Source organism: Tauraco erythrolophus, chromosome 14 (genome assembly GCF_009769465.1).
Source record: "Tauraco erythrolophus isolate bTauEry1 chromosome 14, bTauEry1.pri, whole genome shotgun sequence".
In the NCBI taxonomy this organism is placed as follows: Eukaryota; Metazoa; Chordata; class Aves; order Musophagiformes; family Musophagidae; genus Tauraco; species Tauraco erythrolophus.
This window is the reverse complement of record NC_141478.1, coordinates 20,481,053-20,505,879: the sequence shown is the minus strand read 5'-3', so window position 1 is coordinate 20,505,879 and position 24,827 is coordinate 20,481,053. Positions and strand designations below refer to the sequence as shown.

General features: G+C 43.1%; 1 protein-coding gene across 1 annotated transcript in view; it reads right to left on the bottom strand.

The window, feature by feature from the left end:
- Positions 1 to 5,166: 5,166 nt before the first annotated feature.
- PSTPIP1 (proline-serine-threonine phosphatase interacting protein 1) overlaps positions 5,167 to 24,827 on the bottom strand; it is a 56,158-nt gene continuing 36,497 nt past the window's right edge. The window contains exons 5-16 of the mRNA XM_086620576.1: positions 24,647 to 24,681; positions 23,455 to 23,561; positions 21,509 to 21,571; positions 20,353 to 20,451; positions 18,518 to 18,563; positions 17,599 to 17,678; positions 14,624 to 14,722; positions 13,877 to 13,973; positions 10,670 to 10,754; positions 9,060 to 9,130; positions 7,400 to 7,500; positions 5,167 to 5,396 (exon numbers count right to left, since the gene is read on the bottom strand). Of these exons, the coding sequence (XP_086476702.1) occupies positions 5,265 to 5,396; positions 7,400 to 7,500; positions 9,060 to 9,130; positions 10,670 to 10,754; positions 13,877 to 13,973; positions 14,624 to 14,722; positions 17,599 to 17,678; positions 18,518 to 18,563; positions 20,353 to 20,451; positions 21,509 to 21,571; positions 23,455 to 23,561; positions 24,647 to 24,681 (1,015 nt within the window). The 3' untranslated portion in view covers positions 5,167 to 5,264. The remainder of the gene's footprint in view (positions 5,397 to 7,399; positions 7,501 to 9,059; positions 9,131 to 10,669; positions 10,755 to 13,876; positions 13,974 to 14,623; positions 14,723 to 17,598; positions 17,679 to 18,517; positions 18,564 to 20,352; positions 20,452 to 21,508; positions 21,572 to 23,454; positions 23,562 to 24,646; positions 24,682 to 24,827) is intronic.

The following is a 24,827-nucleotide window of genomic DNA, read 5'->3' as shown; positions in this document are numbered from 1 at the left end:
GAAATGAGATCGTTGCTAGCAAAGAATAGATAATGGCTAACAGTTTGGCTAAAGGTTCTTTGCCCTCTCTGCTTTCTCTCAGTAGATGAGGTGTTGTCATTTTGTTAATAACCTAGTCACAGGCAGGACGCTAATTCCTGATCTTCTTCCAAAATCTGGCTACTCCTCAGAAGTATCTTTTCCTCTACAAAACCCAGTCCAGCAGCCCATAGCAGCCATTTGCTTTCCAGAAGCCCAATGTGACCTAGCATCACAGCTGTATGTCCTTCCTCTTCCTGAAGAGCAAAACGCCAGCTATTCTCTCTTCTTTAGCCTCAGCTACAGTGAGCATGCCCAACACATCACAGCTGTGCTATAAAAACACCTGTGATGGGTACTGTCATTAATTTAGGAAGCTGGTGAATGGTAGTGGCTGACCCTAATGCTGTTTTTCAGTTTTGTTTTGTAACAGCCAGCTCTTCTTTACTTTAGGGGTTTGGCCACTTCATTGTGCCTGTGACCCCATGGCAGCAAGAAGACATGGATCTCAGGGTGAAGGCCAAGCTGAGCGCATCTTCCTGCTTTTCTTGCTTACTAGCAATGAGCATAGTTTCTGTTTGAGGACATGTGAAGTATTGGTAGCTATGTGGCTGGTAACTAACTGCCCTTGCTTTCAATGCTCCAGTCCTGCAAGCTAGAGAACAACAAAGCAAGGGAAAAGAGGTGGTATCGAGTAGCAGAGGCTGCTTTTCAGGCCTTTACAGTTTGTCCTGTACCTTGCAGAGTTGTTGTCGGTCACACTGGGGGTTAACAGTGACCTTTTGGTGCAGCAGTGTTTGTGTAGCACTGATGTAGAGTCCCCAAGGTTCTCTAAGCCTGCACAGTTAAGCCAGCTAGCAATGATACAGCCAAGAAGTTACATAGTACCAAAGAAAGTGTGCTAGTTATCCACCAATGCTTAGGTTAGATGTTTCTTGATGCCCAACCAGGCTGCTGTTAGACACCACCTGATGCCTGGCTTGTAATGAATCTCCTCAGCATCTGTGTGCTTACTTTTAAACTGCATTCAGTAATCAGTGAGGTCTGAGCTGCAACTGGGAGTCTTTGCCTAGAAAATTACCTCTGGAAAGGAGACTCGGACTTCAAATGCACCTCTTGAAGAGGCAAGACGAGAAGGAATCCAAGGTAAGAGTTGCTGCTGTTTATGTCTTATGTCTATGATCTGTCAGCACTTTGGCAGAAGTATGCTGAGTTTATTGTAACACAGAGTTCAAGCCAGGGTCCTCAAGGAGGTGGTGAACACTTCAAGCCTTGAACAGCCGCTGTGCTCCTGCTGTTGCTGACTGCTTGGCTGTAAGGGGGTGGATTTCTTCTGTTCAGCTGACTAGTTGTAAAAAATTATAGAAGCTAGCTGTCTGTAGCGATGGACCTGTGAGCTTGGCGGGAGGTCCTTTCTCTGTGGTTACGTGCCGTCTGTGTTGGCTGTCCTAGAGCTGAGTCGCCTGGATCTCTCTGTTTCTAGTGTGGCACTACTTTGTTTGACCAAGTTTTGCTACTGGCTTGTGGATTCTTAATGTCGTAAGCAGCAGCTGGAATCTGTTTAGAAGTGGGCCTCACGCTGCTCTTCTAGACATTTCCTGATTACATATGGTCATTGTTGGTTAGATGTTATTTTTCAACAGGTTCTCCTGGTTTTCTCCTTAATTAATAATAACATGGTAAAAGAGAATAACGTGCGTATCTGAGTCTGATTTAAGAGTACTGTTGGGCTGGGTTGCCTGCTTCTAACCTTTGAATCCTTGTTGTAGTTAAAGGAATGATAGAACAGACTACCACTGCACTTTTTCATAGCAATCTCATAGCCATGTTCCTCAAATCCAAAATCCATCTAGAAGAGCAGTATGTGTCAACATCAGTCCCTTTCTATTCTGTTGTGGTTTGTGAGGGAAGTGAATCCCAATCTTTCTTGCTGCTCATGTTTAATGGATAGATGATGCCTGTTTCTTATGGCCTAGTCAAAATTTCTAGAGTTAATGGTTACAGGTCTGAAATTTTTCAGTATGAAATACTTGTTGTCTGTTGTGCACACTGAAGTCCTACAGTGCTAAGTCAAAACGAGCTCAGTAACTTTACTGTAGCTTCTTTTTAATTGCTTTGCCTGTGCATGCATACTAGCCACAGGCTATAGGTAGGTAATGAAGTTCCCCCCTTGCAGAGCAACTGGCAGAAGCATGTTCCTTGCTCTCTGGGAACGGGATCTTGTGTGTGAACCCACCTAGAGCCAGAGCACTAGAGGCAGTCTGCTTATTGTGAGTGTGCTATGAAATAAGAGTTAACTTGACAAACACACAACTTTGTTTGCCACTGTCATTTTGCCCCTAAATGTTGCTTGGCACCTCCTTGCCTAAAAATGGTAGTCAAAACGAAAGTGGGGGCTTATCAGAAGTGTTTGTCCAAAAAGAATTTCAACCAACAATGTTGAAGTTCAGTTTTAAGAATGTCTCCTACTGGAAAGAGCCCGTTTCATTTTCCCATCTTACTTGAAAATGAAATGGACGCGTCAGTTTTTTTGCCCAAGTGTTACCAAACTGGAGAGGAAACATTGTTATTAAGACAGTGTTATTCAGGCAGTAACCTACATTTGACTTTCCTGCTTTTCCTGCTGACAGGAGGTGGATGACACTTAACATGTGGGTGTACTCAGATGGTGTGGATATTTCTTGATATCTCTGTTCTATTTCTGATGAGTGCTGCCACACTGATAGGGCAAACTGCCTAGATATGGCTTAGTAACTCCTTATCAGCCAAATTCTTTAATGTAAAGCAGAGGAATCATGAGAAAACATTGCTACTGCTTTTTCATTTCCTGAGCAGCTGGAGTTAGCATGTGGGACCTAAATGCTATGACTCTGGGTGGATTTTGAAATATCTATGGCCTCTTGCGTTTACAACAGTGTTTGCTTGACAGAAGAAGAGACAGGTAGAAAGGAGACCCGTTTCCTGAGTTTAACAGCAAAAATATGAAATTATTTGATGAGGTAGAAACAGCAGTCACCATTCCACTAGTTGTCTGTCAGTGATGTAGACTGTGTGGTACACATAAGCTATGATGATCTGTAACAGGATTTTGGGGTAACCAGGTCTGGGTACTGCAGTGTGGTGTGAGGCTGTCTGGGCCCCCAGAGAAGCGAGGAGTCTTAGCAAAATCTGTGTCACGTAATTAGAGGAGAGGCATCTCAATGATTTGGTTTTTTTCTCTTTAATTAAGATAATTTGCAAAATACCTACCTAAATTTATTGAAGTATTTATTGGTTAGTTACAGTTCTCTTTGTGGAAGATTTGAGTGTTCAAGAGCAGATATATTAAATCTCTCGTACTTTAGGTTTGCCCTCATGCTGTACGTATTGAGCGATGTTGTAGTTGTCTCTGACAGCTTCCATTTACAGTGTGGTGGCCCAGTTGAAGGCTATTGTGGACCTTCTTTCTGTCACTGTTCGATTCAGACATGGTCGCAGAAACCTGTCATTAACATCTTCAGCTTGAGCGAGCACTACTGTTCGTATAACCTGGTGCCTTCAATGCCGTTTGGGGAAGTGTGGGAAGGACAAGTGTGCCTGTGCAAAGGGCTGCAGGGAACTAAAGAAAAAGAGCCTGCAGCAACTTTTATTCCATTTTTGAAACAATAAGTTAGAATCAGGTACCGCAAGCGCCTCTAACCCTTATTCTGTTTCATTTAAGGAATAATTACATTGACCATTATGATGTTTTCTTCTGTCTAGATTTCTCTTTGTCTTTCCTGCTGTCTTAGTTTACAGTTCCTCCCTGTTCCATGCCTTTTGGGTAGCGATTTGATTCATTTTTATTGACTTGGTTGTTTTAAGACCTGAAAGCTTGGCAAACAAGGTCATTCTGCCCCCAGAAATAGCAGTTTCTGCTTCAAATTAAATAAACAATTTTTATTTTTTTCTAACCGTCTTGAAATACTGAAAAGGGAGGAGTGGCAGAAAGTATCTATCAATCACTAAGTGGCAGTTGGAAACATTCTTAAATACTAAGCTAGAAAGACTGATAGAGCTGAAGTCTGTGATATGCAGTGAACCTGCACAGTGCAGCTTCTCTGAAGAGGGTTTGTTGGAGAACAAGCACGTTAAAAGTACCTGGAAAGGAGCAAGGAACCAGCAATCCCAGAGGTGCAGAGGCTGGAGATGGCAGCTAGAGACAGAAAAGCCTGTGGTGGAAGAGGAGAGGGTCAGCCAGGTGGACAGAGGAGTTGAAAGGAGAGTGCACTGATGACACGAGTGTGCGGATTGCATGAGGAGGTAATTGGCACTTCTCTCTGGTGCTCAGAGAGGGATCAGGGCGGTGCAGCACTGCTGGAGGGTTTGCTTATTTGGTGCTGGTGAAACGTGAAAAATCCTGGAGGGGTGTCAGGGAAACCATCCAATCAAGGCAAAAGCAAACCTTGGGCTTGTCATCTGTCCTTATTTTCCTGCCCCAGAATCCAGTGCAAAGCAGTGCCATGGATAGCATGGATTTCATTGTATTAGGAGATGGCTGTGATGAGGGAGTGCCTTATGTTTTCTTACTACTGATGTACCTCAGTCCTTCAGGTGCTCCTCTCTTGCTGCATTCATTGGTTTTCATATTTTCATCAGTGACTTTGATAAAGAACAGGGGATGGTTCCCCACCTTTCTCCCTGGTTACCCACGTGCTTAAGGGGAACTTGAAAGGGGGCTGCTGAGAGGAACTTAAGAGAGCTTCTTTCTTGCTTTGTACAGCTAAGACCCTGTGATATCAAAGCTATCTGCTTTCTGAGTGTGCTTTCCACCCCTCTATCAAAAATGCTTGCATGGCCTGTGCAGTGAGAGGAGGGGATCCATGGCAGAGAATATGGCTGCTGTGACCATGAGGGTGGCTCACAGGCTGGCTGGAGGTTGTCCTCTGTCCTGGCGAAACAGCACTTGCTTCCTTGATCTTTTTCCTTTACTGCAGTCAAGTTCTGGGCAAGATTTTCCTCCCAGAAAAGAGAAGAACTGTGGTTTAGAAATGCAAGTCTTAGTCTCTCTGGAGTGAAGACGGTTTTTGCAGACAGGGTGGGTCAGAAGGTGCTGGGATGGGGCAGGAGGAAGGAGGAGGAAAATATGGCCAGTAGGTTATTTCCTGACTGGTACTTGTAGAAGACAGTATTATGAGTTGTCCTTGGTCAGCTGAAGCAGACCTTGCGTGCTGTTTGTTTTCAGTAACAGAATATTTTTAAAGTCTGAGGACTGGGGCTTCTTTTCATCAAAGCTTTTCAAGATAAGACCCTGGCACAAAGCCTCGTCGCCCATTCCTTTCTGCTGTCCACCAGCCATCCTCATTTTCTTCAATGACGACTACAATGTCTCCTTCACTGATGTCCAGTTCATCCCTGTTCTGGAAGGAGACAGGGAAAGGAAATGTGGTTAGCCTGAGAGCACAGAGTGCCCAAGCATGTATCTGGTGGGTTGGGGTTTTTTTGCCCTGCCTTTCATCAACAGTCTACCAGTGTCCTTCTGTTTGGGAATGATCCTGAAATACCAGACAGTGAGGGATTAAGCACTCACTGAGCTGGCTGTTTCCTTAAGATCCTCAAATTTCCCCGGCCTCCGTGGTGTGTCCTTCTGAGCAACTTGACTATTGAATCATTAGGGGATGCCAGAAAGAGTTAAATACGACTGTCCTAAACTAGCTAAGGGTGACCCTTCTGTAGTCTGCAGGTGTTGCTAAATAGAACAGTGCACAGCTTAATTCCCAAAGGAGATAAAAACCGTCTCTACTAATCCAGGCCTTAAATAGGATTGCTATGCTCCTCGTTCTTTTAATACGGAACAGCAGTGACCAGTGGAGGTACAGCTGCTCTTCCTGAGATAGGTAACTTTCGTTTCTGAGACAAATGGAGTAGTTGCAAGGAAGCTATGGCTGAGCTCTCAGGCGGATATCAGTCCCTTCAGTGGTGATGTCCTATTTTCCATAGGAGACCACTTTACTACCCACAGTGTAGTAAAATAGAAAACAGCATCAGAGAGGCTTCCAGATACGTTCGATGCGTCAGCTAAATCTAAATTTAATGTACCTGAGTAGGTAAGAACAGACTCAAAAAATGAGAGGCCTCAATATGCAATGTACTAAAAGTAAGTAACAGACTCTTTTCTCAGCAGGGAAAATCCATGTGTGTCATATTTTTAAGGCAACTCCTGGAGTAAGGATCTGACAAAGACATCCAGCAGTCTCCTCAGGGGAACTGCCGTTAACAGTGAGGTACTTTCAGCTGTGCTTGGATGAAATTTCAGGCAAATAATAAAAGAAGGTTTAAAACAAAGCAAAAGAAAGAACATATAATAAAGGTGTCAGAACACTGCTGTACCTAAAAGAAAGCTCTCCTTTCCAGCCCTTTCTCAGTTTTCACAATTTATCTGGCTATCAGATTTTGTCACGTGCCAGTATTTCTTCCGTGTTGGCTATTGATGGCAGGTGCTTTGGTGTGAAGGTCTCTCTGCATGGTAACATAAGACCTCCTGGGTGCTGCTCCTTCTGCTAATCCAAAGCTAATAAAAGAAACCTTTAAACTGATACATAATTACATTGTGAAAGTCCCATTAGGGGAGGCTAATGGTCAAACAAGAGTCCAAGAAGTTCTGGAGTCCATCTGAATAAGAAAATATAACCAGTCCATTCATAACCTTTTACTGATGGTACTATGCCTAGATAAGTCTGAAGCCAGTGAAGAGTTCAATATCCCAGCTAAGGATGCAGGTTGCTCTTTATAACAATTTTTTGGTGCATGGACCATGTCCACTGTGATTCTGCAACTTGCAACATGGAAATACAGGGAAATAATGTTGTTTATGGGGATTCAGTCCTCTCCAGCATGGAGAGCACCTCAGTTGAAGCAGGACTGTCCAGATAAGTGAGATCAAATGGAGAAGAGTTCCTAGATAAGCATTTGTCACATCTTACCCAAGGAATCTGTAGCCATTTTCTCTAGGAGAACATTTCACAAGAGATGTAAGTTCAGAATGCACAATACTGCATACTTAGCCATCATCCCCTAAAAAATAAAGTTTTCCTTGTGTTTGCAGTCTCCTCTATCTCTAGAAGGAGGCTGTAACAGCTCAGCATGAATTTAGGAGGAGTATAGCATGCTAATGTGTAATCATTTGAAAAAAATGTTATTGTTTCATCTCGAGGCAGCAAGGTCTAATGATGGGCGCCAAGAACTGGCAGTTGGGATTCCTGGCTTTTGCATGTGACCTTGACCAATGATTCTCTAAGTGTCCCTGGCTGTAAAGTGAAGATAACACCTCATTCACAGAAGTAACACATTCAAGATGTTTGGATCATCATCACCTGTTTTAAATCTGATACTATGAAATAGTTATCTTGAAGCCGTTCGTTACCTGGGCTGTGTAATCATAAAGCACTCTGTAGTCCTGTGACGACGTGATTCCAGCTCGTTCATTTACATAAACGGATGCATAGACTCCATCTGTTTTCTCTGCTGGGAGGGGGAAAAACCACACAGAAACAAAGAGTTCAGTTGCTTATAAATGCGTGGGATCATATGCAAGAGTTCACAAATACAAGGGTCTCTGTCCTCTCTGTCTGGAGATGTACATGTACAGAAAAGCTGCTGTGAACTGTAGGTAAAGTCTTACACAAAAGCCGTGCCCCGTTGATTAGATGACAATACACCCGTTGAACTTTGCGGGAGGTTAGCCTCATCCAGGTTGGGTAAAACGTTTAGCATGCTAAAGCACAATTCAAATGGTCCAAAGAGGGAAACGCTGTTATTAAACTGGTTTAAAATTGTTGCTACTGGTAGTATAAAATCCTAGTAGTTCAGTGACTCACATAGGGCTTTTCTTTTTCCCTTGAGAAAAACAGAAAATATTGTGCAGATGGGTCACCAGACATTTTCCAGTAATTTGCATAGTTCCCAGATAGTTATTTGTCACTGACATAACATTTTTGGGAGATGTTGTTTTAATCCAGCATGTCATAATTGGAGAAACCTCTCATTCCTTCCCAGCATCTGCCTGGGACCTTCCCCTGCCATTGAGAAGAGAAGAAGTTTCCCACATATGAATCCTCAGTGGGATGATAGCAATCTGACCGCTCATGGAGTGGCTGGGGTGCCTGTACCTTCCCGTAGCCAATCCTTGGTTTAGTTGTCCTGCTCTAAGGAGCACTGTTTGCTGCTTGACATTTCAGATTTTGAAAGGCAAGCATGGGAGCAGTTGAAAAAGCTGAATGTGGAGGGCGTTCGCCGTTCCTGAGGGTCCTGTCCAGGGAACGCTCTCCCCTCCTGTCCCCAGCCTAAGGAAATTCAGAAAGAGTGACTACCTTCAACTGCTCCATGCTGCCTTGCTCTACGTGTGCCCAAGCTGGTGCCTGGCAGGCCCAGCTGGTGTTTGGCAGCACTCGAGAGTCTCCCCTGGCTGAGCACCAAACGCAACAAGTAAGGTAGTCTGGGCTTCGCTTCTGGGTGCCCACGCAGGCAGGCAGGCCTGACAAAGGGGATTGATCTGGGCAGCTTCTGGAGCTGTTCTAAAACAGCCTTTTATTTTATTTAGGTGCGAATCACAGTTAAAATGGTTTTTGTTTTAAATCAAGCCAATAAAAATGTCATAAGCTGTTACTTTCTGCATAGTCAAAATTCAGTGTTTCAAATGTTGCCGGATAAATGCCTGGTTGCAAGGGTTACAGTAAGAGCATAACTGTGAAACAAGATGGATATTTGCATTCATAAGGCAGGAACTTGTTCTGTTAAAAGCTTTAGGTGTTTTCGTGGGCTTTTTAGAGGTAGTGTATTCTACCTTAGGAGAAAACTATCCTCTAAGTCAGATTCTGTTTGGAGTGTACGATTCCTTCTTGCCTAGAAACATGTTTTGAAGATTATATGGATTATTTGGCACTTTAAACTGGGAAATTTGCTTAATACGCGTTTCCTGACATGAGAATATCTGCTGTACCATTTCTGGTCCATGTCGAAACTTGATTTAGCAATGTGATCTAAAACAAACACATCTGGTAAACTTATTTCCTGAAGAGGCATACCAAGAGGAGGGGCTGAAGGAGTGACACTTTCCGTGTTGTTTTTGCTGCTTCCGTGCAGTAGTCCAGAGAATCTGCAGAACCAAGAGAAGCCAAAGACAAAATGAGTGAACAGGACTGGATATGAGCGTTCCTTCATCTCAGCTGTCTGACTCAACCTTCCCTCCATCTGTGCAGCACTGGGTAGATGTCACCTCTTCCTGTGGCCATTTATTTTCCCTTATGCTGCAGATATATTTATCTTCAGTTAAAAATAAATTTTAAAAAATGCAGCAGAATATTGAACCATCAGCCATCGCTAAATTGTGTGTAAAATGCATCAGAGAGCATTTTATTGTTGAGCTAAAGGCTCATGGTGCAAAACTCCTATTATCTCACAATATGAATATGATGAGAATTATCAGTTGTTTACAAGAGATTACCATCTCTTTGTCTTGAAGGAAAACTCTGATACGATTTAAAATACAAAGCTTGTATAACATGCCTTTCTAAAAACTGAGTTTAAGTGAAATATTCTTTTGGGTTGTTTTTTTTTTTTAAATCTATCCCTAGTTAGCTTCTATATCACAATTGGGTTCTTGAGACTAAGTAAAGTGAGAAAATGGGTTAGGATTCTCAAGCATAGGTAGAAATAGTATTGCATGCTTAAGGCATATTGAAAGGGCCTGGTTTTCAGCTGGTGTTTCTGGAAAAATGGACGTCCAAACTCAACTGTTTCTGAAAAATTGAGCCTGAGTCTCTCTGTGCTGCTTGCCTACGCAGAGCACGGTCTATTCTAAATGGCAGTACAATTGTCTTCTGTAACTGTATAGAATGCAGCGTTAAAATTCGTTATTATAGAAGATCTGGCTTCCCACTGGAAAACAGTCTTGTGTGTAAACCTTATCAGCTCACTAACGAGCCTGGACCACATTTTAAATGGGACATCACAGCCCACTCTTTGTCTTTGCTGTGTAATAAGGCTTGTCAAAATATAAAGCTCTTCTGCTTTAAATATGATGCCATTCCCACTGTGAATTAGCCATTTTAGTATAAAATATTTAAACCAATAGATCTACGATGCTCTTCTGCTGGTATAACTGCATCCATGTTACAGCATTTAGCGGCATAAATGGATCAGAAAAAGAAAAATTGCTTCCCTAATCATCAGAGTTATTCCGCTAAGTGTTTTTTCCTTTGGTCTAGATACAGAGAGCAGCTCTTTGTCCGGCTCAGCTGGGCGGTGCAGCAAGCCAGGAGGTTCTGCCGAAAGAGGCAGCTCTCCCAGCCTTTGCTCCCAGCAAGACTCACCTTTGCCCTCCCCTCAACAAAGTGGTTTTGTTGCTGTGTGCCGTGACTCACTAGGAAAGAGGAAACGAGGGAATGCTATCCATTGCTGGCCAACTAATTGTTTTATGAACTCGTCCTCTGTCTCTCTTCCCACTAGGCCATGGCAAAATTACTCTGCCTCTGCTTTTAATAGGTTTGCTTCTCTCAAGTTGTAGTTATTGAGACATAGCTGCCTCTTGCTACGATGGAAGAAGTAGTGACTTGACAGCTTCTGTTCCCTGCCGTCATATATTGCCGTTCATATGGAGAAATACCTATTCTGGGAACTGAAGTCTGCCACTCACCTCTTCATCATCCCACAAGACTGGGTCGGGCTGCTGTTGCTTCTGTTTGGTTCTCTGTTGTAGTAGTTCTCATATCCTATTGCATCTGCAACAGGGCAAAACAAATTAGATGTTCAAACAGGCAAAACTTTTTTCTCCCCATCAGAATGCAACCAACAATTGCAAAATCAGGGGCTGCTGGAGCGAACTGCAAGACAGCACCGATCTGCACTCGCCTGTAACGTGGCTGGAGCAGCTCGGGGGAAGCTGGGGGCTTGGCAGAAGCCATTCAAGTGATTGCCAGCAGATATGTCCTTGGTAAAAAGGCATGCTTGACCTGAGATAGCACAGTCGAGGTCCTGAAGAACCATTCTAATTGCTGTGGCTAATGCTAATTAAGAAGGCAGTTTCCTCCATGACTGTTTCCTCTTGCCTTAAAGCTCAGGATTTAAGGGAGCAGAGCATGGTCGTTGTGAGCCTGGGACCATGTCCTTGTTACAATTGGCTGCATTGTGTTTTGTTTCTTTTTTTTTTAATGTATTGAGTCAGGAATTTTTGTCGGAGCTGAGGAGATTTCTGAACATTATTGCCAGCAGCAATAATGAGCAATGTCCTGGTCTGTGCTTGTGCTTAAGTGTCTCCCTATCTTTCATATCTCCCCTGTCCACCTCCTGAGAGCTGATTTGCTGTTTACCCAGAGATATTTTTTTTGTTCTTTCAAACACAGTTACGTTACAGTTTCTTCACTCTCCCCTATGGTGTCGTTCAGGGTGAAGTTGAGACCATTTCCAAGTCTAGCTTTACAAATGAAATAGTTACAGATGGAGGTATTTATTTTTCATCTCACAGCTCCCAGTGTAGTTGCTTAGAGCTGGTGGCTGTACACCCTTTCTGCCTTCTCTGTGTTAAAGCCCAACAAACATGAGTGAAGTCTGTGATGTTGTATTATCTCAGTTCTGATACCAGCGAATTAAGACAGACATTGGACTTGGGCTAAAGGTTATGGTGACAGTCTCACACTGCATCAGTCAAGATCATAAGCAGAGCAGGCACGGACAACTAGTGAGTGTGAAGAATCCTTACAAATAAGATTTTCAGTAATTAGGGACTTTTCTGACCAATTTAAGGGTCTCCTGTTACCTTTCTAGATTTTCACCTTAGTATAGTTTCTAGTCTATAACACATTGTAAGATTAGATAGAAGAGGAGAGCAGCGAGCAACAGCATGAGGAACCCAAAAGGTTTGGTCAAGGTGAAGGTCTTCTGCTACGCAATGTAAGACCACATGTGAGTTTCCTTCTGCATTTTGCAAATAATAAAACAGATCAACAGCTCACCATGTGCTACTGTGCAAACTCATTAGCCAGAGCTGTGGACATACTAGGGTGTTACTTCCAGAACATGTCACCTTCTAGAAGGTGGTAAAAAAAAAAACACAACAAAAAAACCCCACACAACAAAAAACCAAGTCAGTTGTTTCTTTGCCTTTCATAAAGCTCTCAAGGGTTTTTCCCACCTATTTCTTATTAGAAATGAGTCCTGACATAGCCAAGAGCTGTTTGCAGAAGATTGCCTAGGTGACTGGAGAATGAGAATTCTCACATTGGGGGGGGGGGGAAATCTAGCTGAGAATTACAAATTTCTTAGTATACAGAAGTTCTTTCACACTATTGCAAGGCGCAGTTCTCCCTTCTGCCAGTGAAAATGTAGTTTTGCCTTGGTAAACGCTCCTATATCAGTGAATTTAAATCCCCTATGTGAAGAAGAATAAGCTATAGCAGCAAAATGGCATCCAATGCACCAGTATTGATGTATTTGTTTAAAAAAAAAAAATCCTCAGATCTCAATTCTTAATCATAATAGCTGTAATGACAGAAAGGCTGAGGGAAAAACAAGCCTCATAGCTCAGTGCTGAGTTAGTGGCAGCACCCAGCTCTGCTGAAAACGTTCCTAGGGTGTAAGTGCTGCCAGCTCTGAGCTCTGCGATGAAATCTAAGGGGTGTAAGCTGTTCCTGCACAAGATAACTATCCCCTGGGATGGGGCGTTCATACTGCTGATGTTTGTACCTATAACAACTCTTAGCTTGGAAGGTTTTCATCAGTATAAAATTTTCTGATGCCACTCTAGCTTATTCTGCACTCGGAATGGAAGTGAGCGCTGTTGATACTGCTGAGGGCATACTAAGCGGATTTTCTCTCTGACGTGGTAGCAGTATGGTGTTAGAGCAGAGAGTGGAAGTGAAACAGTATCTGTGCACAGATTAAAATAAAAAAAAGATCTTTCCAACATAAATATGTATCATCCGCTAATGATGAGACGAAATAGGGATTTTTCTCTCCATTTACAAAGGCTTTGAATCTTTGTTTACTGCAGCAGCTGCACAGAAGTGCAAGTGTTCACTCAGTCTATAAATATCTTGTACTGCCTGTTGAAGTAAGAGGGTGTGGTTTGTATTTGGCCTTGTGGAACATTAGATAACCTCCTTTCTGGGGATGTATGCAGAGAACTCCTGCCCCGGAGCAGCATGTTTTCATTTTACAACAGCTCTTAGCTCTTGCTGTCCCAGTCTCCGTTTCAGCCCAGAAGCTTTGATCATTGAAGCTGATGAAAAGGCTGCTTTGGCTTGAACAGACAAAGTCTGTGAACCTTACATCGCTTCTGCATGATGGAGCAAAGGCAATTTCATTCAAAATTTCCCCCAACTAGGGTCTTGCCCTTATACAAACAACTTCCTGAGTGGAAAAAAAAGATATTAACCTCCATTGGGCACACAGAACAAAACGGAATACAAAGTCTGGTCTTCTCTGTACTGCAAATGAAGAGGCAGTATCTCTGTCAAGGGGACACCAGGGTACAGTTACACGACAGGTTGGTTCTGACTTGTCACCACTGCAGGAAATTGAGGTTGCCATCTCTGCAAGGCAGTTTGCCACCTCCTTAGCGGTGTCAGTTCAGCTGCAGTGTGAAATGGGCTTGATTGAAGAGGCAAAACAATTTTTTTTTTTTTTTGAGGGTTATTTTTAACCTGGATCATTCAGCTATCCCACTTACAGTGCCACACAAGGAGTGATCACAGCACGGTGAGGGGAAGTGAGCCATGGTGGGTGGGAATGAATAGCTGGAGCAGAAACTCCTCCAGCTGGCTTCACCTCCAAAGGACATGTGCCGCACAACTGCGGCCTCAGCCTAATGCATGACTCATCTGACAAGACCAATAGGAATAATTACCTGGAGGTTCTGTTCCTGTCATTTTAGTCTTAATGAAGTAGTCGATGTCTGACTCTACAACACATTTCTCCAAGCTTACCCGAACCTCTTCATACAGCTACAAAACAGAATTCCAGAATGCAATTTAATTTAATTTTTAACATTTCAAGTTGAATTAACAATTAATGCTCTCTAATACTTTTCCCCTTAAGACACACTCTATACTTGGTACATGTCTGACCTGGATGGCACTTTAGCCTGAGCCCCGGAACGAACATTCTTGTAAACAGAATTGTTTATTTGTGCTCTGGATAGCCTTTCAAGAGAGGAGGATGAAGGCAGTCCAGGTTTTTTCAATGCAATAAATAAATAGCAGGAAACAATCATTCAAAGTCAAAACTAGTGTATTCTTTGTCTTCCAATTTTGAGACCAGGACTGGATGCCTTTCTGAAAGTTGTGCCTGAGCCCAAGGATACTCCATCCAGCAATCTAGTAGCTGGAGGCATTCCCCAGCAAACTGAGGGGAGGAGACATGTAAGTGTCACCAAGTGTGACGCAGACCATCTACATCCAGGCACATGTCTGGTTTATACCTAAAGGGAACAAGCTGGATTGAGAATGCTCCCCCCTTCAGTGAACATGCATAACAGCCGGTTTGCTGGAGACAGCATGTTCAGAGAAAGACAAGCTAGTGCTGTGTTGCTAGAGCACTCTTGCTCCTCCTCTTCGTCCTCCATGCATGAAGCTGCTTGGCAGGTTGCCCCTACCTCGTCATCCTTCACACACTGCATGGAGAGCTGGTTGCAGTGAACCCACAGCGAGTTGCGGAGGATTGTTATGCGATCATGTTCCTGGAGCTGGAAGACCTAAAGCCAAAGAGGAGATGTGGTCAAGCCTCATGGCAGTTATTTATTTGCATTGCAAGCAGCAACAGGGCTGGGGTTCCTCTGCGCCAAGTTTGTAAACCTGCAAACCGTTCTGAGGAATCCTTTCTAAAGGATGTCTTTTCAGCTACTGGAGAATTTATTTTTACTTATTCGTGCTCAATAACTTGTTTTAATTGATTACACCAAATTAAAGTTATGTTTTATAGACAAAAATAAAGCATTAGAAAGGAATCAGTATCTGGATTTGACTGCTAGCTCTACTGCCAAGGGTTTCAAAGTGAGAGTCCTGTCTACCCATCACACTGAAATCTTGATGTTTAACAGATCAGTATCTTTAAGGTCCCTTCCAACCCAAACCGTTCTACAATTTGAGTACTGTCATGAAAGCATTGTATTTGTTAGCAGTAGAGCCCAAAGTATACATCTCTGCCTTCTAAAATATCTTTCCAAACTTCTCTTCCGAAAATATTTAAGACTCTCTGGAGTTGCCTCTGTTCGTTTCTAGGGTTATTTTCATGGAAAAGAGAAGGCATTTTAATTTCTTCAGAGTTTACTCCCTTCCTTCATCTGTCTGATTTTCTTGTGTTGTTGTAGAGCTTGGAAAAATGAAGGGGGAAAAGAGAAGTGTGAACTGAGTTGGGGAAGAGGCAGATAAACTTTCTTTAAAAACCTTAAAAAAAAAAAAACAAAACCAAAACACAAAAAACCCCACACCACCCTGATCTCTAAGTTGTACTGTTATAAGTAGAACATCAATTTTTGGTTTTCTATGAGGTGTGAAAAGCTCAGATGCTTCCAGCCATCTGTTTCCATCTCCATTTGCTAGTAATTATGTCCAGAACACCACAAACGTATACAATATTCAGCAGAACATTCAGATGGGTACACTGCCTGCCATCTAATATCTTACCATCTAAAAAAAATAACAGAAGAAAGAGTCCATCAAGGGAGTCAGCTGGCATCGGGATCAGTTTCTGAGAGAAAAGGTTTTTACAGAGGACCTGAAGGTGGAGAGTGGGTATTTCAATATCCATTCTGAACAAAAAGCCTGTGGCTGCAGCCTAACCCCTCAGGGGCTGCTGAAATAGTACGGGAGCTGACAGGGAATTTTCCAGGTAAATGGTGTCCTGTTGGGAAATGCAGCTCATCAACGAGGGAAGTGTAGTGACGCTGGTTTGTCAAGCCCTTTGCAAAGTACAGCTGGGTGTTGTGTTAGACATATCCCTCGTGCCCCATCAGCGTGTGCGACAGACTGCTAGTGAACCTGGGCATCTCGTGCCAAGGAATACGGCACAGCCCCTGTGACGAAGGTCATCCCAGTGCTGCCACTTGCTAGCCAAGATTTTTGGGCTATGGATGACCAGCGCTCAGCTGGAGACCTAAGTGACCTTGGCACTTCCAGGTTCCCTGCTATGCAGCCAGAAGTTTGGGATCTTAAGCTGCTTTTGAACTAGTTACTAGTTTTAAATGCCTAAAAAAACAAAACAAAACAAAAACTATCAGTTGTTCTACCTACAAGCACTTTTCAAAGAACGCGTTAAAGATGCCCTTCCTTTGTGAAGGGTTGTTTGAGCGAAGCAGCAGGCAGGCCACGAGCTCTGTGGGCTGTTCAGAATTGGGCGATGTGGGAGAAATGAAGTGTGTTGGGTTGTGGAACGCTTCACTTGTTTGCTGGCTTTTTAAAAAGGGGGAAAACGTGCATCTTGGGAAAATTAAGGCTTGGCACAGTTTCTATGGAAAGAAAGTCCTAGCCATGGGACTTTCCCGTGCTCCCAGATAGGGAATATTTAAGAGGAAGCAGAGAACTGGAAAGCTATGCTCCTGGTATTTTGTTTTATGTGGAAATAAAGCCTGCAACAAGTAAACCTAGCAAAATCATACTTCAGCAGATGTGCAAATGTATTAGAAGGATTAGTATGGCCGAATGTGTGACTGATTTAGATGTCAACCAGTTCCTGTAACTGTTGTGCAAACTTACTAGCCAAGTGTGAATCTCCTCGTCCACCCTCAGCATAATGGAAACAGAGACTTTCCACAACCACCTTTCAACTGAAAGATGGGCCTGTGAGAACCTCATGAAGTTCAACAAGGCCAAGTGCAAGGTCCTGCACGTGGGTCAGGGCAATCCCAAGCACAAGTACAGGCTGGGCGGAGAATGGATTGAGAGCAGCCTGAGGAAAAAGACTTGGGAGTGCTGGTGGATGAGAAGCTCAACAAACACAAAACCCTCTCCTGCATTGGAACAAGAAGCCATTCTGGGAGCCTCTTGCAAAACATAATCTAAAAGGAATCTTTTGTTTGTTCATTTTTAATGGATTAATTGAATTCTTTTTGTTTCAATTTTGAAGTTTATTTTTTAAACTAAAAATGAATTTTCATTTCTGTATTTCTGTTCATTTTCTACTTAAATTACATTTTGTAACAAAGCTGTTGTTTGAGAAACAGCTTTATCTTGGTTGTGATAGAAGATCCATCCCTAAAGCTAGTGTAGAAGATCATCCCTAAAGCTAGTGTATTCTTATGTTAAGTTGTGGGTGAACACTGGCAACAAATGCTTGCGAATAGATGGTACGAGTTCATGTATTGCTCTACTTCCCACACCTCTGCACTTATTCCCCTCCTTTATATTTACATACATGTGCTGAACAAGCAAGGAGAGTGTAAGCAAGTGAGACAGAGAGCAGTTATGTCTAAGTCAATTCCAGGTTTTGCACTATTTCTGCAAAGACATCTACTGAGCCTCCGCGTAATCAAACGGCAAAACCCTTGGGATGATATCTCGGGTCTTTGATATTTGCAAGTAGGATAAAATAAAGAGCGTACAAATATATATCTCTGCAGAAGTCAATGTTTACCTCGCAGGTTTTGATATGTTCCTGTTCCCACTCTGTCCTGACCTCATCCAGCTGCTCAATGTTCTGTTTGTACACGTTCTCTGTAAACACAGACACACATAATAGAAACCCAACAGTTAGGGGCAAAAAAAGATACAGGCTTTCTCTTTTTCCTCCTATTAGGATTTCACTGTGGTTCTTACACTTTAAAGCTGTGGTTTGCTAGAGCATCAAAAGAATGTGTGAGCTTGAAACGGTGGGCCACAAGGATATTTGGATTGCAGCTTTATACTAGAGTGAGGATTATCTCTGCATGGTTTGCAAATCACCTATAAACTTTACAGCTGGGATAATGCAACTCAGAGAGGGAGAGCCTGGACCATGCTTGGGCACTGAGCATCCTTGGGCTCTTTCTGTTCTGAGCCAGCCAGGTAAGCTATGTGGTTTAGTGTGAACTTTTACATGAGCAGTGGGGGACAAGTCTGAACTCATGAACCAGCTCAGGTGTGTGCTGTCCTGTCTTTCTGGACATACACTGGGTTTCTGGCTGGAGAATGCTACCGTGCTCACGTACAGGGAACCTGGGACACTGTAACTGGCTTGGGCTGGCTGGGGGCAATTTGAGTGTCATTCTTTTGTGCTTTCAAACTTGCTTCAAGAAGAGCTTTTCTTTCCTGGGTGAAGTCCCTAAAGGAGGTGGTCTAGATATTCTTTAATGAAAGCAGGAGACTTGCATTTCCGCAAAGGAAAGTAAACGTAGATGACTATCAGGTTGCTGTTCTTTAGAAGCTGCTTCATTAATCTTTGGGTAGGTGACTCTGGGGAAACTTGGCTTCAACCAGGGCCAGTCTGGGTGATTTGTATGGTGCTCTATCAAAATCAGTGTGCTGGTAGATGTTTGCTGAGAAAAATCTTAGTTTGGTTGCAAATAGAGCATCACCTGCTTCATGTGCCGCGTCTCTGCATTGCTTGGCTTTGTTCTGACTCTGAAACAGGAAAGGAAACACCTCAGATTAATTTCTGACCATATTTTTGCTTCTGCTGCAGTTTTTTTGCTGCCTGCTCCCTTTTGCCTTCTAGGGGAAAGGCTGAAATTTGCAAACATTTCTTGGCTGTCCCGCCTTTATGCATAGTTCTGTTGGATGTGTGCTATGGAGAAGGGACCAGAATTTCACAGATGCAGCCACAGGTCTGCTGGCTTCAAGGGAAATCTGGCAATTTACATCTTTCCATTCAGACATCCTTGCCATAGGAGCTCAGAGCTAGCGTGATCCAGCCTGCAGCTCGTGTCTGCTGGCTGATTTGATTTTTCTCAAGTGTTTGATGTGCTTTTCTAATAGACATTTATAAGCAGAAATAAATGGCAGTTAAGATTCTTCATCTTCCAAGCTCTTCATGTAATACACAGATGAAAAGAACACAGCCTTTAAAATACTTTGCAAATGCCAGATTATTTCCCATAACAGCTCAGACACCTAAAAGCAAAACTCACTCTAAGTAGAACTTTCCTTTTTTAAAAACCTGCAGCTTTCAACAAACGAAAATCCAGCTATTATTGACAGCTCGGTACTCCCAGGTCTTTCTGCACAGATGGTGATGACAGTATGTTAATGCACGGCTCTAGACATCAGTGTAATACATTCTTCCCTTCTGCCCTTCAAGACAAGGCTCAGGTAGGGGTTCTTATGACCATATTCCTCATCGCAGCTGGTTGGAAAATGTGGAGGAAGCTGGGAACATAAGCTTCATTTTTATTTGCTTCCTGGCCCAAACTGTTTGCGAGTGCTGCGCAGAATGAAACAGCTGACATGTTTCTTGGGAGATGCCTCTGTGCATTTCGAACGTGCTGACATGTGTGTGGAAGTAATGGCAACGAAGCACCCTGAGATCCTCCTGCATGAAAGGAGCTGGGTCAGATTTTGATGCCATTGAAGTTGCTAAGTGTGCTGGCGTAATTTCAGTAGGGCCAGGATTTCATCCCCTCTTCACAGCTAAGCTGGAGGGTTTTGTTCATCAAAGATTAGTGAATGCTGGAAATAAAATGTGAAGCTCTGATGCTGTTTTTAGAGTCTCCATCCCCCTACTCCTTGAGATGATTTTTGATCCTTTTTGCTTACACTGCACTGATTTTTCTCAAGCCAAAGGGAGTTCATTTATTTTGTTTTCTCCATCTGTTCTGCTGTAAAATGTTCCCATTAAAAGTTAGTGAATTGTCAGCTACAAGCATCAAGACGATGCAATGAAGGACTGCAATGCCTTAATTTCCAATGATTTATTTTTGAGTTTGTAAATTTCATTGAAATTAAACTAACCATAAGGAGAAAAATGTTGAGGAAAAATATGCATTTTAATGTAAGACACTGTGCCTACTAAATGTGAGCGACCAAAAGGCAAAACTAACTGCATGACATACTTCTGACTTGTTTCTTTTTTTATGAATAATTTCAGCGAAAAATCTCATTCGGTTTCCCTTCAGGATTCACAGAGCAATTAGATCATAGCCTGGCATAAATTAATGAAATGACTTAGTCCCTTCTCAGCCTTTTTAAAAACCCTTGGCCTATCACAGAGCAAGATCAGGGTTACCAAAGGAGTTTGTGAAGGAGGACCTCCTTGGGAACATCCTTTGTTTTAATTTTGATTCTAAGGGGTTAATTAGAAGGGAAAGCAGCCCCTGGCATTCCGCAGAATGGGTTGTTCAGTTGTATTCTCTTGTACCTTGAAAAGCAAAATCCACACAGTTTTCTCTCTAGATAGTACTGTCATCTAAGGTACCTTTTCTGTTTGCTTTTGGTTGCCTGAAGCACTTGTCCGTTCAAAGGACTGCTCAGCCTCGTCCGCCTCCTTGCACTTCTGTTCGTAGGTCTTCTTCGACTGTATTGAAATGAAATCAAATGTGAGGGTTGGGGTTAGGAAACAAGGCTAGGCTGTCTCCAGCTTCATGTTGTAGGCATTGTCTCTGTTGCAGTCTGAGGGAGGAACTCGGTGCCCAGGTTCGGACAATATAAAAAATTCCCAATAGCACCATGAGGAGACAGGAAAATAGAACTGAAAAACTGTTCAGGCAGCATAAATTGGGTCCTCTTCTTGCAGCCCTGAAATTGTTTGCTTTGTACAATTGCAGGCAGCCCCCTGCAGGGGTGGTCACCAATACACAGGCAGTGCTGGCACTGTCAGTGCACCAGCGTCTGTCTGAGCCACCGCGTGGAGACAAAATCAGGAGCTTAGGAGCCCACATCCCAGGGGGCCAGTGGGGAAGGGTCTACAGGTGGCTGAAGTTAGTGTGTTGCCTAGCCCATTGCTCCAAGCTGTGAGACAGGGCCAGCACCCCATAGGTAACAGTCTCGGTGTAGTCCTCAGAAGCAAAAGAAATCCTTATTTGCACCAGAAGGCTGTCCTGCCTTAGAGATTCACTCAGAACAACCACGTTTAAATAAAAATTGCTAGTACAGTTCCAGCTGTAGCACTGATGGGTCTGCAGCTACTTTTCTTTAGAGACAATTGCTTATCGGAAACCAAACCCAGTTGCCCACAGCTCCTGTACCTGCAAGCTTTCCAGTTGGAGAGGTTTCCTCCTGTTTACAAGATTCCCTCACCATTTTTAAAAAGGTATATACACAGGCTGAAAAATTACACTTGCTCCTGTAAGTGTCCTTGCCTAGAAGGAATGAAATCCTGTTTGACCTGGGACATTGTGCATTCCACATTAACTTTCTGAGTGTTTGTTTTGGAGACCTTCAGTGGACGCTGCAAGGAAGATTAGCTTCCTCCTCCTAGCAGGAATCACATCCCCTCTCTCCCACACACACTCTTGCACACTCACACATTCTTGACCTTTCTTTAAATATAGGTACATGTGATACAGATTTCACCCTGTCTCAAGTGGGAGCTAGTTTGCCTCAAGAAACCTGCACAAAACCTCCTTGCTTACCTCCATCATCTTCTTATAATGGGACAACTTGCACTTCTGCATGCGCTCCATTGCAGACTCATACTGTAAAAAACACACAGAAGTGAACGTTTCTTGCTTTGGACTTCTTCCTCCCCTTTCTACTGGCAGGATTAGGAAAGCCATTGTCAGGGCCTTGCTATAAGCCATGTGCCTGTGGGGGACAGGATTTTGCTCTGCTTTTATAAATGACAGGTTTCTCAGCAATACAGAGAGCATCAAAGCGCCAGGTAAAAAAATAATCCAAGAGAATTCTGCTTCAGTGGTTTCCATTAATAGCAGAGAGGATGTAGATCTTAATTTTCTTCCTCCTCACCTTTTTTTTTTTTCCTTAAGGAGATTAAATAGCGTGACACCCAGTCACAGTGTCCGTCAGCTTTGCCAGCAGAGTTCCTTCCCTGGTTCAAGAGTTTGATCCCACATCTTTGCGGACCAAACCACTGTCTCACCCACGTGAGCAAGGGTACTTGTCCATTTTAAACACAAACAATTCCTGTGTAATTTATATTCCATTGCTTTGGGCAAATTTATGCTCGATGCGATTTGATTTCCATAGCATCATCTGGTCAGCATTGGAAGGACAGTGCTGAATTCTCTTTTATGGCTTTAGTTGTGATGTGCCCAGCCTTATGTGACAGTGAGATATGCTCCTATTTGGCAGGGTATGGGTTTCTTCAGTGGGACTTTTGGTCCTTTAATCTTTATATTCTCTCAAGCAAAACCCTCTCTGAGGCTACCCAAAGCTTACTTCAGATTGGGCTGAATAGTGCAGTCCTGAGAGCAGCTACCATGAAACACAAATCACAGTATTTTGGGAGGTTACCAGAAGTGCTGACGCTATCTAGCATGTCTAATGTTGACTTCCTCACAGCCACATGCTGGACGGAGAAAAAAGCTTGCCTCAGACTCCAAAGCAGATTTACCCTTTATTCCAGGCCCCTCAGTTTCCAGTTGAGTTATAGGCTTATGGTTTTCAACAGGGGAGAGAGCCTCTCTCTTTGCAAATCCTAGTGGCAAGTAGTGGTGGGGATACAAATGCTGATGAACTAGGTGCATGCTGTCTGTCTTTATAACACCTTATCTGCCTTGTCAGATCACTGTGGACCTCAAATGTCAGTAGCAGCACTGGTTTTACCTACTCTCATATTCAGAGCTCTCTGCTGTTCCAAGCTCCTGTATGTCAGGGTTGTAGACACAAGATTTTTGTGACATTGATACCAGTTGTATGTGTTTTCAGTTGTTTAAAATCAGCGAATAACTGGGTATGTTATTTTACTCCTCCATTCATCAGTGCTTTCAGTGTTAAGTGACTGTCCCAGCTTTGTCTTCAGCTCCGTGGACCCAGAGAAGATCTAAGACTGACCACTGCTGTTTCTATTGAGACCTACATTTTCAAGGGATTTAGAGATCAATAAGATCATAGGGGATGAAATGACCTTAAATATGCTCCAATTTTTATTATAAATAACATCTAGTTGATATTGTATTCCATGTATTTTTAATTCGACATATATTGGTGTTGCGTTCAGCATGATCTTAATTTGCTTTTATGTTTTTAAATATTTGTGTTACCCCTTTACTTAAGTGCATGTTGGAGATCATGCAGGATCATACCAAAGAATCCCAATTAGCAAGGGTATAAAGAAGAGAAAAGGAAGGCTTATGTTCTTACAGGAATAATAATAGTATCTGCAGCTACACGGGAGAGAGTAAAAGTGACTGAAGCCTCTGTCTCCTGAGTTCAGAGCACTACTTTACTTCCAGCTGGGACTAGAAAGAGATTTTCTTCCACAGTTTAATATATGGAGTGAACAAGGCACTCTGGCGTGTTTTCTCATCTTTTGCCATATTCATAGCCTATGGCTGGAGACAGGTCATCAGCATGGACCATTGACCCAATCTGTTTCAACATTTCTCTAGTTTCTCACCTTTTTTCTTTGCTCCTTCTGTCTTTCTCGGAACTCCTCTATTCCTTTCAGTTCATCCTTCAGCATTACCGCCAGCTGGAGATGAGAGTTTCCAACACTTTCGATTTCTAAATCAGAATTCATATACAGTTAGTGGAAAATCTTTAAATATAAAGTCAGGAGATGTTTCTGGGGCACGGCTGCTATATGACTATATGACAGCCTTAAAAAGGCCTCCCAATGTTTCTGCATGCTCTGACATTGCCGAGGCTTCACACAACCTGAATAGGGTTTATTGCATTATCCTCTCAGTGCCTGCAAGTCGTATGGGCAAGACTCCTCGCTGCAGGAATGGAGCACCCACTCAGAGCAGTTTTGGCAAGCGCAGAGCCAGCTGCGTTTCTTCCTGGGCCCGTTTACCCCCACCACCCCTCTTCCTTCTGGGACTGGAGGTCAGATGTTGTGATGCAGAGGAAGGGAGGGAGGAAGCTCTGACCTCCATCATCACCCCTTGTGTCTGCTTTCCCTCCACTACACTTCTGGATTGTCATTGCCCTTGGGAGCTGCTTGCCAGTTGTGTCCAGCCTTGCACAAATGTCATTTGATGAGGTTGCAAGCTGAGAATTTCCAAGGGTCAGGGAAGATGGGTGGAATTTCAGAGCACCTGGCTCATGCTGTTTGAAGTGGCTGGTAACTTCTCTGCAATGTCAGCTTTGGTGCCTCTGAAATGGAAACCCCGTCTTTTCCAGAAATGTTGAGCTCCCCCACCCAGACTCTAAAAATATCTCAATTCAGCAGCTGCTTTTCAAAAGGGTCTTTTTATCTAAAGAGCAGGTGCCAGTAGCCAGGTACACCGCCCTGTCGGCTATGGTGGTGTTGCATTTTCTGTGTGTAAAAAGGTTTTCATTCAGCCTTGGGCACATTTAGGAAGTATGCTATTTTGATGTCAGAGGAAGGAACAGAGCTGATATTTTGTGACTTGATCCACATAAAAATAACTTGAGGAATAAGCCACTTTCTTTGCCACCAGAGAGTGGACAGTGCCCAGCCTTGGAGGACTCCCAGTGAGTGTCTTTTTCCTCCACTTCCATACTACAGACTGGGATAGAAAAGTTGGCAACGCAGGGAGGAAGAGGATGAAAGACCTCAGAAGCAATGAATGCATTGTGTGCCTGTCTTAGCCCAGGTCAGAAAGGAAGATGTAAATACTTACGTTGCTTGAGCCTCTCAAATGCTGCCTTCAGTGTGCTGTGAGGCAGAAAGAAGTGCATTTTATTAGTATAGGCTTCTAAGGATGGGTTGTGAATCTAGAGAAAAAACTTTCCCTCAGAATCTCAAAGATCCACATAGAGATAAAACTCTTTAATAGTCTCGTAATAAAAGTTGACCATGCT